Source organism: Grammomys surdaster, unplaced genomic scaffold (genome assembly GCF_004785775.1).
Source record: "Grammomys surdaster isolate TR1022 unplaced genomic scaffold, NIH_TR_1.0 126059, whole genome shotgun sequence".
Taxonomy (NCBI): Eukaryota; Metazoa; Chordata; class Mammalia; order Rodentia; family Muridae; genus Grammomys; species Grammomys surdaster.
In genome coordinates this window covers 1,555,462-1,568,161 of record NW_021620869.1, presented here as the reverse complement: position 1 = coordinate 1,568,161, position 12,700 = coordinate 1,555,462, and the positions used below count along the sequence as shown (strand labels likewise).

The 12,700-nt window shown below is 48.3% G+C and overlaps 1 protein-coding gene across 1 annotated transcript in view; it reads left to right on the top strand.

Moving 5' to 3' along the window:
• The window catches only part of Ing5 (inhibitor of growth family member 5), a 21,415-nt gene extending 14,692 nt beyond the window's left edge, over positions 1–6,723 (top strand). Inside the window, exons 4-8 of the mRNA XM_028755337.1 lie at positions 503–614; positions 761–854; positions 4,451–4,586; positions 4,709–4,770; positions 6,597–6,723. Of these exons, the coding sequence (XP_028611170.1) occupies positions 503–614; positions 761–854; positions 4,451–4,586; positions 4,709–4,770; positions 6,597–6,639 (447 nt within the window). The 3' untranslated portion in view covers positions 6,640–6,723. The remainder of the gene's footprint in view (positions 1–502; positions 615–760; positions 855–4,450; positions 4,587–4,708; positions 4,771–6,596) is intronic.
• Positions 6,724–12,700: the final 5,977 nt, after the last annotated feature.

The window sequence follows — 12,700 nt, the reverse complement described above, 5'->3', positions numbered from 1 at the left end:
ATGAGAGTGTGTTAGGGTGTATGGAGTGTGTGAGGGTGTATGGAGTGTGTGAGGGTGTATGGAGTGTGTGAGGGTGTATGAGAGTGTGTGAGGGTGTATGGAGTTGTGAGGGTGTATGAGAGTGTGTGAGGGTGTATGAGAGTGTGTGAGGGTGTATGGAGTGTGTGAGGGTGTATGAGAGTGTGTGAGGGTATATGGATGTGTGGGTGTGTGGGAATGTATAAGGTGTATGGGAATGTCTATCTAGAGTAGGAGTTTCGAGCACCTAGAAAGAGGACACACTGGGGGTCTTCATCTGGACCTCTTCCCATGATTTTGTTTTTTGGGGAGGGGGTTGTTTGTCTTACTCGTTGGTAAAGCCATGTTTTGTTTGTTTGTGTTTCCTTGAGGTCCTGGGAGATCTAATCCAGGGCCTTTGCATAGAAGCAAGGGCTGAGCTACCAAGCTGAATCCTTGGCCTTCTTTTTACTCTAAAGTCAGATTTTAAAGTGTCCTTTTGCAGGTGGATAAACACATCCGAAGGCTTGATGCTGACCTGGCACGTTTTGAGGCTGATCTGAAGGATAGGATGGATGGAAGTGACTTTGAAAGCACTGGACCACGGAGCTTGAAAAGCAAGTTGGCTGACATTCTGTTTACTAGTGATTGCAGTTTTGAATGCTCTTGTCTAAATGTTAGGAACACAATTGTAAATGAACCTGGGTGAGTCTTGCTCCACGTTGGTCTGTTCTGTGAGAATAATGGGGTCTTTGTTCTTCAGAAGGTCGGAGTCAGAAAGAAAAAAGAAGCTCCCGAGGCCGAGGTAGGAGGACATCAGAAGAGGATACCCCAAAGAGAAAGAAGCAGAAAAGCGGGTAAGAGGCTTTGGGTTGCTTGTTGGTTTTTGAAACAAGGTTTCTCTGTGTAGCCCTGGCTGTCCTGGAACTTGCTCTGTAGACCAGGGTGGCCTCGAACTCATGGAGATCTGCGTGCCTCTGCCTTCCGAGTGCTGGGATTAAAGGTTGCGCCACCGCCCAGTGCTTTCTTTTAAAATGACTTGTGTGACTGTAGATAAAGCTGCGGAGTGACTGTCTGATCTCAGGGTGATGTCTTCTTTCTAGTTCAGACACACTGAGCCGGCGTTTGCCTCCCACACGTCCTCCGTCAGGGACTGTGGGAACCTGCCCTGGCTCTGAATTGGGAGTTCTTGTTTCCCACAGGTTGCCCACGATTGCAGTCGCCTTTCTTGCCTCCGGTTCATACTGCCCATACTGCTTCTGGGTTGAGGGGAGACTGGGTGTGAAGACAATCCCTGGTCTCACAGATTCCAGAGCTGAGGGAATGGTCACTCTGCCTTTGTAGCTCATTGAGTTCCCACATTCGGTACATGTCCTGAGTGTCGATGGCTGCCACATGTAGGTCCTAAAGTGTCATGTTGGTATCGGGGCCATCAGTCCTGCCAAATCCAGTAGATGGAGAAAGCCCTCTCCCACTGCAGATCTCCCAGCTTTGTTACTCCAGTGTCCTTCTGCCTATGAGAGGTGGTTTTGAGCTTTGGGTGGCAGTGTGATGTCTGCCCCTTCCCAGAACCCAGAGGCTCTGTGGCTCTGCTGCTTCTGGGTTTGTACAGGCATTCTTGCTGCTGGCTTTACTGAGTGTTTCACAGAGCGCCCTCAGCATGAGAAGCCAGAAGAGGGCTTCTAGCTGGTGGGGAGACCAGTTCCCACAGGCTGGCATCCTCCTAAGGCTCGGGCATTATAACTGCTCCTAAAAACACAGATCGAGGCTAGCTGTTCAGTTTCTCCTTTGACCGGAGCCACCATGTTATACCTGATGCTTAGGAGACAGTCACTGCTTTCAGGCCCATTTGCTGGGCCGGCTGCTGTGGTGGCTAGATGGTGACAGGCACCTTCTCTGCATTGACTTTATATTGTCCCTCAATGGCAGTTCAGACACTCTCCCAGTTTCCATGTGTTCAGACAGAGCAGACTGCTGGAACAAAGGGTGTGGTCAGACCTTGACATCTGATTCACAGAGCAGCTTCCACAGAACAGGCATCCAGAGACAGCAAGCATCATGGAAACCCTGGCCTTGCTGGGTCAGGGTGGTAGCTTGGCGTGACTTCAGAACTGAATCTTTCACTTGCCTGTTGCTAACCTGGAGTTCTGCATAGTCCTGGTCCCTATCAGGACCTAGATGAGATGGGCTAAATATTTCAGTTCCAGCTTGGGGATAGCTGTCATTTTTCATGGGGGACTTGGAACAGTGCTCAGTCAGGTTCCTGTGGCTCAGTGACCACTTGGCCAGATGATGGGTATCATGGAGTTACTTTCCTAGGACTGTCAGACCACCTGGGGTCCTATAAGCTAAGGTCAGTGTCAGCTCCTTAGCTGCCCCAGGGCCGTGTTTTCTGGCAAGTCAGGGCCTACATGTGGGGACAAAGGGGTCAGTTTCTTCTGTAGTCCCTTATTCTAAAGCTTGGATAAGCAGCCAGTCCCTTCTGGGCAGCCTGTATTGTTAGGGAATCACATGGGTAGTCATGTCTATTGCAAGCTTCCTGGCCACATCTGGGGAGGAAAGCTTACCTAGTCAAGAGCCAGAGCAAGTCACATGTCCAAGGAACAGGGATTACCTGTGGGTCCCACTTCTGAGGTTGTCTTCTCATCCTCTTGTGCTCTCTTCTGTTTCTTTGTTTTCTCTTTGAGAGACAGGGTCCTAGTATGTATAAGCTGGCCTTGAACTTCCTTCAGTGTTAAGGCTGGCTTTGAACTTGGGATCCTCTTGCCCCAGCTTTCCAAGTGCTGACTTAAAGATGGGTGACCCAATACCTGACTAACTGAAACTGGAGATTTTGAGCTCTAGGTCACATGATAGCTGAATGTCTGGGACTGTTGGCTGGAGCTTCCTATGGGAAAGTACATATGTAGCCAGTAGACTTGAGCCACCGGCACACTCGCCTTAGAGGAGGCTGCATGGTGTCTACTGACAGTAGGGCCATGGAGAGACCACCGAGGCTAGGAGGCGAGGCTAGGAGGCGAGGCCAGGAGGCGAGGCACAGAGTGTCATAGGTCTCTAGTAAAGTTTCCTGCTTGAAGGACCTCTTGGGAGTTGCTTAAAAACAATATTGTAGAGCACTCGGACTTGGGCATGTATGTTCTTGTGACATTTCTATTCAAAGACACAGATGAGTGGAGGCATGGGTTCCCTGCTATGGAGAGGCCCCACTTCTAGAGCCCCGCGGGCTGGGCTGGAATGTACACACCCACACGTATCTGCAGTAACTGCAAAGGCCCAGGGACATTTGGAAATTAACAGGCAAGGAGCCCAGGCCGCTGTGCCATGCCATCCATTTGCCATTCGCCTTCATGGGGACTGACCACATTCATTTATCACTGTACAAGTAGGGGTAGGTAGGGACAGTGGTGATACAGGTATAGGGACTATACCGTCAGACTGCTGAAAGTTTACAGTTATTTGAGTAAGTAAAGAGTAAGTTTAATGTCCAGTGCTACAGTGAAGGGTGGTGCTGGACCAAGTAGGCAGCAGTTACAGGTGTAGGAGTCTCAGTAGGCTACTGGTCAGAGACGCAGAGGCAGCTGCAGGCATTAGGGAGCGAGCAGAGCAGTGTGTATACCATACTGGCTCTTGGTACCCTGGTGGGCAGCTAGGTGAGGTTAATGGCTAGATACGGGGAACCCAAGGGAGGCTAAGAAGGGCTGCCAGTGTATTTTGGGGGTAAGGATACCTGGGTAGGTGCAGAGGATACACTGTCCCTTCTCATGGGACAAGGGGAAATCTGTTGGTTGTAGCGGGCTGGTGAATGCCTCAACCCTTAGGCCAGACTTGGGTGAGACACGAATAGACCCTTCTCTAATGTTAGCTGTCTACTGACCAGGGTCCATGTCCCTACCAGAAAATGGCAGCAAACACAGAAGGTGGTCCCAGAGAAAGCAGCCTTGTCTGTTGGAGGAGTCTGTGTTCCCAGTAGACAGCGTTGGCTGTTATAGTGAGTTCTGAGTAATCTCAGACCCCACTGTCTACCTCTGGGGCCTCTGCTGGTGTGAGGGTAGTGTGCTTTCTGTTTGCTGTTTGCTGCTGCCCCAAGGAGTGTGCCTGGTAATAGTCCAAGGGAATCTCTTCAATGTGTCGTTAGCATGCCATATTATTCTCATTATAATTCTTAGGAGAGATTTGGCAGGAAGGTTTGGAGTGTGTACCTCAGTGATAGGTATTAGGAATGTTCCCAGGTTCTAGTAACAAGAAAATTGGAAGTTTGTTTATGAACGATCATTAGCTCAGAGTCATTGTAGATTGTTTTCTTGGAAACTGTAAACATCCTTCGTTCCAGGGTAAAGGAGCCCTGGGCCACTGGTGGAAAGGCTGCATGTGTCTTTCTACAGTGTGGCCTTGTATGCTGTTTCCTGCTGCCTCCTGGTGCCCTTTCGTTATCAGATTCTTCCTTTCCTGTCAGGTCTGAGTTTACTGACAGTATCCTATCTGTGCACCCCTCTGATGTGCTGGACATGCCTGTGGATCCGAATGAGCCTACATACTGCTTGTGCCACCAGGTGTCCTACGGGGAGATGATCGGCTGTGACAATCCGGATGTGAGTGGATCATGAAGGATACATATACCCAGGGACAAATGTAGAGATGGGTGGTTGTTGGCCTTTCTGTGTTTACCATGTAGCATGCATGGTGTGACACAGGCTTTTTCCTTGCTTTACAGTGTCCCATTGAGTGGTTTCACTTTGCCTGCGTGGATCTCACCACAAAGCCCAAAGGAAAGTGGTTAGTATGGGGTGACTGCAGCCTGGGCAAGTGTGCCCGGTGCCCTGGGCCTCGTAGGTCTCCATATTTCTGCAGCATTGGTCCTGGCTGGGGAGGGCCGTGGGGGTGGTAAACATCTGCTGCCCAGGTGTATATGGTATTTATACTGGTACTCTCTGAAGAAGAGCTGTTTGGGCTCCTTCCCTCCATCCTGGTGTGTGATGTCAGGCCAGGCTCTGTTGCTAAACTATGTTCCCTTCTAGCTGCAGATTGGGAGAGGTGAGTTTTAAATGAAGCCAAGGAGATAAGGCTTCTGTCTCTAGGGGAAATGAGAACTGTAAGGGACAGGAGAATCAGCTGTGGAATCAGCATGCTCCCTCGGGTCTCAGAATGCGCAGGAGTCCGCGCAGGAGGCTTGTGCACTCCCGTTCTTGTCCTACATCTGCTCAGCAGTAGGCTACTCTTCAAGATGTCACAAGGTCTTATTTGATAGAGAACCTGGTTTTGTTGACTGGAGTTAAATATGGATGCATACTCTTAAAATGAAATAGTAGGAACTGTTCCCTTTTCAGAGGAGCGCTGGGAACGTCTCATGGTAGCATTCTCAGTTTGCAGATCAGCCTGTGACCAGTTAGTCAGCCGGGAGAGGCGAGTGCATGCTCGGCCACAAAGGCTTTGGTCAGTGCCCTGCCGACGTGTGTGCTGTGTGAGTGTAATCCCACTTCTGGGTTTGTACAGGTGCTCTTGCTGCTGGCTTTACTGCGTGTGTCACAGAGCTCTGGGATTACAAACCACTCCACATGGCTTCTTACCTCATGTTACAAGAACCATATGGCAGGTCCTTTGGCTGTGGGAGTTGGCTGGGCTGTGTGGCAGTGGGCATGAGAGAGCAGGTGTGTCACTGGGCTGTGTGGCAGTGGGCATGTGGCTGGGCTGCGATGAATGGTGGTTACTCTCCTGAGGAAAGGAAAAGAAGGAGTTGTGAGGCATGGGATCTGCCTTTGAGCTCAAGTTAGATGCGGTGAGTTGTTTGTAGGATATTCAGGTGGGGGTGTCCGACTGCATTGGCAAAGCTGTTGGGGTGCACCCTCTGAGAGTCTGGCAGCCTAACAGCTGCCTAATGTGTTGGGCCAAAGCCAGACAGAAGAACCGGGGAATGAGGTTCCAGTGCAGTCTTTCTGTAGATTACCTGAATGGGCTTCCTTGGAGGGACACACAGCTTTGACTGACACAGTCACTGTAGTACAGGCCTAGGTGCTCAGAGCTTCTCAGTACAGAGGGAAGCGATGTTAGCTGTTACGTGTGTTAGAGGTGTCTCCCACATGGGGAACTTAATAGAATGTCCGTTTGGATCATGAGTGGCTATTACGTTCTTGAGTGCCCATGAACACTGAGTCTCTGATGTGTGCTTGACCTGTGTGCTTGAACCATAGCACTGAGTGACCTGTCTGACCCATACAGGCTCCAGGGCCCAGTGCCGCCATGCCAGGAACTGTTATTCCCTGGCTTACTGGGCCTGTATCTGTACATGTGGTCTTGAGTATGTCCAATCTGCCAGCCAGCTACTATTGGTGTCAACTCTATAGTAGACACCTCCTGTTATGACCAGCCTTATCAACTTGATCCTAAGGCTGTGCTGAGGTGTATTGTTAGTCAGCTTCAGATATGCTCTAACCACTAGTTCACATGTTGACTTTCCCCTGAGGAAAGACAGCACCTCGTACTTGAGATAGCTGTTCTCTGTCATTTTGTTACCAGAGTCCAGCTACACTGCGATATGCAGGAAGTGTACCTGGGTGTCCTGTGTGTTAGGAGAAAAGATGATCCCAGTGCCTTTCTCGTCACAGGTTTTGTCCACGATGTGTTCAGGAAAAGAGGAAGAAGAAGTAAAGAAGAGGCTGCTGTGCCAGACCGAAGAGCAAGCTAATATATCTCCTCACTCATGTTGCAATATTATCTTTCATTTTAAAACTACCTTATTTCGACTGATATTTAATAACTCAGTGGCCAGTTGTAATTTTGGATGTTTCCTAAAACAAGAAGCCGCTGCACCATTTGCACAGAACAATCTCCTAGGTACTTGCCACAGTGACTTTAGGAGCAGGCTCCCCCATCCCGCAACCTCCCAGCACTGGGAGTGGCCACACCACCAGTGATGTGTATCAGTTTGGGCTGTAGGCAAAGTGCATGGTGCAGGGTGGACATATTTTAATCTGTGCACTGCCACTGCTTTGTGACGGGAGGGTCAGCCCTGAGTGTCCACGGTTTCCAGGACTGTCTGTGGCAGCACACCTATTGCTCTGTGAGTAAAGTATTATCAGGCACTGCCCTGTGCTGTGCTCTGACCCTGACTGGAGACCAGGGACTCTTGGCCACGATCCCTCTGATGTGTCTGAAAGGGACCGGGGGTGCTTCCCTGGTGGAAGAGTCCTCCGTTTTCTTGTGTACCACCTTTTCCTGTGAACTTCCAGCCTTCTCTGGAGATTGAGCTTCCATTAGCCTCGGACTGTCAGTTACCACAGCCAGCACTGCCCAACAGCGGACAGCCAGCCAGGCTGAGCTTCCTGCTCTCTGGGGATTCCCGCCTATTTTTTTTACTGTGAAGATGAAATTATTGTACTAGCATGAAGGTCATGGGTCCGTGTGTCTATGAAGTGAGTCAGTCTACTGTGAGCTGATTGTAGATCTCTGCTGTGCCGCATCCCACTAGACCAGCAGCTGATGTTCAAGGGACTATGATTATGTGACATGATTTGTGATTTTGTGTGCCCTATAGCAGTTCTGGAATGAAGGTAGGAAACTAGAGTGTACTCTTTGTTTAACCACTGTCCACAAAACCAGTGTTGAAACTGTCTTGAATACACAGGGCCTGGTGAGCTGCATCTGTGGTGGTTCCTTTAGTGTGACAGGGTCTTGAGCTACTGTTGACTTAGAATCCTCTGGCATGTTCTTAAGTAACTCAGGCTCTTGGAGAAGAATTAAGAGAGCCCAACCGGTTCTTGGCCTTGCCTCAGAAAAAGACCTGCAAGACAGCTGGGTTATGCAATTTCTAATGTAAGGAGAGGCCTACTTTTTATATAACAACAGGCACATTGTTTTCTTATGATGGCCACAAACAAAGCAGAAGGGAGTTGTCTCTGCCCATCCCATGTCATCATGGTCAGGTTCCTCCTGGACAGGAGTGTCTGTGTTTGTGCTACTGAATAAGTTGGTCCATGTTGACCTTTCCTGGGCAGTAGGTACCAGGCAAGTTTGCTGCAGTTGATAGGCAATTGCCCAAGTTTGTCTCTAGGCTAGGAAGAGCTTTGGGAATGGGGCTGGCATTCTTCTTGGGGACCCCTCTCAGGGTCAGATTAAATAGACATAACTTAGCCTTTAAGTGTTGGTTATGAGGGTAAATGACAGGAAGTTTTTTCCTTTTTTTTCCCCCTATAAAGACTAGATCTCATGTATCCTAGGCAGGCTTTGAACTTACAATGTTGCTGAGAGTAATGTCGATCTTTTGATCTTCCTTCACCTCCCAAATGCTGAAGTTACACGTATGCACCAATAGGTCTGGTTTTGCAATGTTAGGGACCAAACCCAGAACTTTTTTTACTTTGGTTTCTCAAGACAGGCGTTCTCTGTGTAGCCCTGGTTGTCCTGGTACTCTGTAGACCAGGCTGACCTCAAACTCAGAGATTCTCCTGCCTCTGCCTTCCAAGTACTGGGACTAGAGGCATGCCCCACCGCTGCTGCCAGCTCCAACCTAGAACTCTGTGCATTAGGCAGGCATTCTGCAGATCGAGTCACACCCCAGCCTTTTCTTTACTCTTTTACCATTTGTTTTCTTTCTTCAGTGCTAGGGGTTAGGCCTCATGTTTCCTTTTAATCTTAAATTTTAGATTATTTATTTATTTATTGGGAGGCAGGGTTTTATTATGTAAAAGACTAGCTTTGAACTTGCAGTCATCCTGCTATAGCCAGGAAATGTTGAGATTACAGATGTGTGCCCTCATGTCTGGACCCCCTTTTACAATTTCTGTAAGTACAGGAAGTTTTTAATCAGATCTTGTCTGACGATGCCTTAGAAGCTGGGTTAATACTGAGCCTGAGGCAGCTGAGTCCTTTGATGATCAGAAAGAAGTGGTGTTCACTGGTGGAGGTGTTAGAGGCTGGATGAGCTCATCTTCTGGCTTCCTGAGGTCATGCTGGCTTTTCCCCTGAGCTCTTCTACCTGAGGCCATCCTACATATTGGCTCTGACTCTTATTTATTTTGTAAGTTTCTATGACTGTCTGCTTTTTCTTTTTGACAGTTATAATGTCATGAAAATAAGCTGCATACTGCTTGGAAAAAAAACAGACTTCGTGAGTTTGGGGATTTAACTCAATGGTGAGAAATTTGCCTAACAAGTGTGAGGCTCAGTGTGTCATTGGCTGCATGCAGGCGAACAAAGCTGCCTTCCAAAAGTGATGCCCTGGCAACAAAACGGGTGTGGGTGGGTGGGTGGAAGGGGGAGCAGAAAGGAAAATCTTTTGAGTCATTGTTAGTACTCTGACGGAAGGCTTGTTCCCACTGTTACTATGTGTGAGCAAGGAGGAAACTCAAGGAAAAGTCCGAGCACCAGCTCTGCCTTGGGTGCTGAGAAGCCATGTGCACACCACTCAGCCCTGTTCCAGAAGACCTAGTGTCTCCATCGTTGGACCAGACTCTCATTCATGCCTGCCTGTCGAGATCTGGCTCTTGAGCTATCCAAGCTTCATAAAAAGAGTGGGTAGGGTGACCCCCACAGGTCACTCTGGCAGCTGCTTTGCCTGAGCCAGGGCTGAGTCCTCCCTGTGTAATTCCCCTTGTAAGTACGTGAGTGTTTTGCTGAGAGGAGAGGAGTCATCTTCCTAGTTTTCTGTGCAGATTATCAATAATTTCTTAGAGGAGAAGCATGATGAATTAATAAAAAACTGAGCCCCCGGATCTGTGAACATGTTAGTAGTGTGATGGTCCAAGCAGCACTGACCACTCACCTATCCAGTAGGTGGGGTCAGGAGGAGGCAGGCTACCAGCCGTGTCTTGCACTCTGCAGTGAAGAGCCCTGTGGTGTGAGGGTTTGTGGAAGCCTGGGGAAGTGAGCACCTGCTTGCTCCTGTGTATACAGCTTCTTGCCTTCTATCCCTCACCTGTCCCCAGAAGGCCTTGGCGGGAATGCTTTAAGCAATAACACCGTCCAGACAGCAACTCCTCCCATGTGGACGTGGTGCCAAGGTTGGCCCTTCGGGGGCTGGGAGGTTAGGTAGGTCTTCAGGGTTTGAAATCTAACAGTGAGGAACATTTGTTTCAGGCTTTGAAACCCTGTTTTCTGTGAACAGAGATTGGTCTTCGCTGCCTATGCTGAGAGGAGCTTTAAAGTAGGGGAGGTCTAAGAAATGTCTTTTCCCTCAGAATGTGCTGTGGTGTTTGGTCTTCACCACACTCCATCCATCAGGATGATCCAGCTTTAACATGAATGTCACATTTTATTTTCAAGGAATTATTACCTATGTCCCCTTTGTAAAGGAGAGATACTATTGTAAATCTTTTTATTAAATAATGTAAAGATGTATATCTGTATTTTTGGATCATGGATTATGGATATATTGTTTAATAAATAAAGTATTTTTGGGAAGAAATATTTGAAAGTAGATCATTTTGAAAACAGACATGTAGATCCATGTGCTGTGTCAGAGGTGAGTGTATCTCATGTTCATTTACTCAAAGTCAAGGGCTCCACTGAGGGACTTTATGGACCTAGGACCCTGAATTTGGTTTTGATTGGGTATTGAGGGAGGTCAGTAGCCAGTGCTGGGTTTCCAGGCTCCTAAGGAAGATATATGCGTGAATGGGAGTACCAAGACTACTTTATAAAGTAGTACAGCATCTTAGTAGTACAGTACTGAGGGGCTGGGGATGTGTCTCAGTGGTAGAACACTTGCCTGACATGTGCAAGACCCTAGGCTCGTCCCCAGCAATATGAAGGAAAGCAGTACTGGGTCTTCCCTGGTGTGGGAACCTAGACTTGGGATTCTTGAGAACATTAGCAAACGTTCCCTTTGAGAACATCCTAGACTGGTCGGGTAGTTTCCACACACATACACAAAAAGGCTCTAAACTGAGTGCTTAGCAAAATTTATCTCCCACAGTTCTGAAGGTTTGAAAACAAGGTGCAAGCAAGGTTGATACCTGCTAAGGGCTTTATGTAGCTTGCTTCCTTCTCAGTGTGCGTTCTTGTGACAGTACGTGTGGAGCTAGGTAGGAAGGGAATTCTCTACTATTTATCTCATTTTGTAGCCATGGCTATCCTGGAATTCTCTCTTAGACCAAACGCCTGAAATCCCAATACCTGGGAGATCAGACAGGTTGATCTCTGTGAGCTTTAGGTAGCCTAGTCTATATAGCTAGTTGATAGCCAGGCTGCCCTGTGTAGTGAGATACAGGACTTTGAGCATGCTAGGCAGGTACTCTACCAACTGAGCTACATCCCAGTCCCCAGTGTTTCTTTAAAACAGATCCCAAAGGTCCCAGCCATAAGGCCCTGCTTACCCTTAATTACAGGCATGTAGGCTCTGCCCCAAACAGTTATGTTAGGGGTTAGGCCTTCCACATGCAAATCTGGCCATATACATTACTTAGTTGTCATAGACATTTCCTTGGACAGTGCTGAATTATCATGGTCAGCATGGCTTCTCACCCATCATGGGAAATACTTTGTCAGAGGCTGTGGTTTTAGGGGAAGGGTCTTGTGGCCCCATATTGGCTCTAAGACTGCATATTTCAGGGTATTAGAAGTCACTTCCCAGGGTGAAAGTTAAGGGAAAGTCCAGTTCTTTGAGTGGTGGATAGGTGAGAGACAGCTGATCTTGATGGGCTCTGAGTTGTAACTAATCCCAAGGGTCCAATATGCTGTTGGCACCAGGTGGTGGTGGCGCACACCTTTAATCCCAGCACTTGGGAGGCAGAGGCAGGCGGATTTCTGAGTTCGAGGCCAGCCTGGTCTACAGAGTTTGTTCCAGGACAGCCAGGACTACACAGAGAAACCCTGTCTCGAAAAAACCAAAAAACCAAAAAAAAAAAAAAAAAAAAAAAAAAAAGATGCTGTTGGCTTTGGTGATCAGGTGCTGGGTGTATAAAAGGACCAAACACCCTCTGGGTGTCTTTCCTGAGCCTGTAACTGACTGTCTTAGGGTTACTATTACTGTGATGAAAAACCATGACCAGAAGCACCTTGGAGACAGTTCCACATCACTGTTCATCACCAAAGGAAGTTAGGACAGAAACTCAAATAGGGCAGGATCCTGGAGGCAGGAGCTGATGCAGAGGCCATAGAGGGACACTGCTTACTGGCTTGCTTCCATGGCTTGCTCAGTCTGCTTTCTTACAAAATCCAGGATCACCAGCCCAGGGATGACACCATCCATAATGGGCTGGATCCTCTCTAATCAATCACTAATTAAGAAAATGCCTTATAGTGGGATCATATGGAGGTATTTTCTCAACCGAGGCTCCCTCCTTCCAGATAACTCGAGCTTGTGTCAAGTTGACATAGAGCTATCTAGCACATTGACATTCTTGATAACTTCTAAATACTCTTAGAAGCCTATGGAATATGGGCCAACCTAGTAGAAAGGGCCTAGTAGAAGCCTCTGGAATGTCCTTCCAATCAGTATAGGAACCCAAATGCAGTTGTGTCTTGGACCTGGACAATGCCAAGGTGATGTGTTAACTGTATCCCAATGCCCCTGCCTGATAAACCTGGGGGGGTGATCAGACCCGAGGGAGGGAATTGCTCTTCTGAAGGCACAGCCATACTTGATCCACCCCCCTCCCAACACATGGCATGTAGCTATTGACCCCTAAATGCTGCATTCTTTTTTCTTTTTGGTTTCTCTGTGTAGCTCTGGCTGTCCTGGAACTTGCTCTGTAGACCAGGCTGGCCTTGA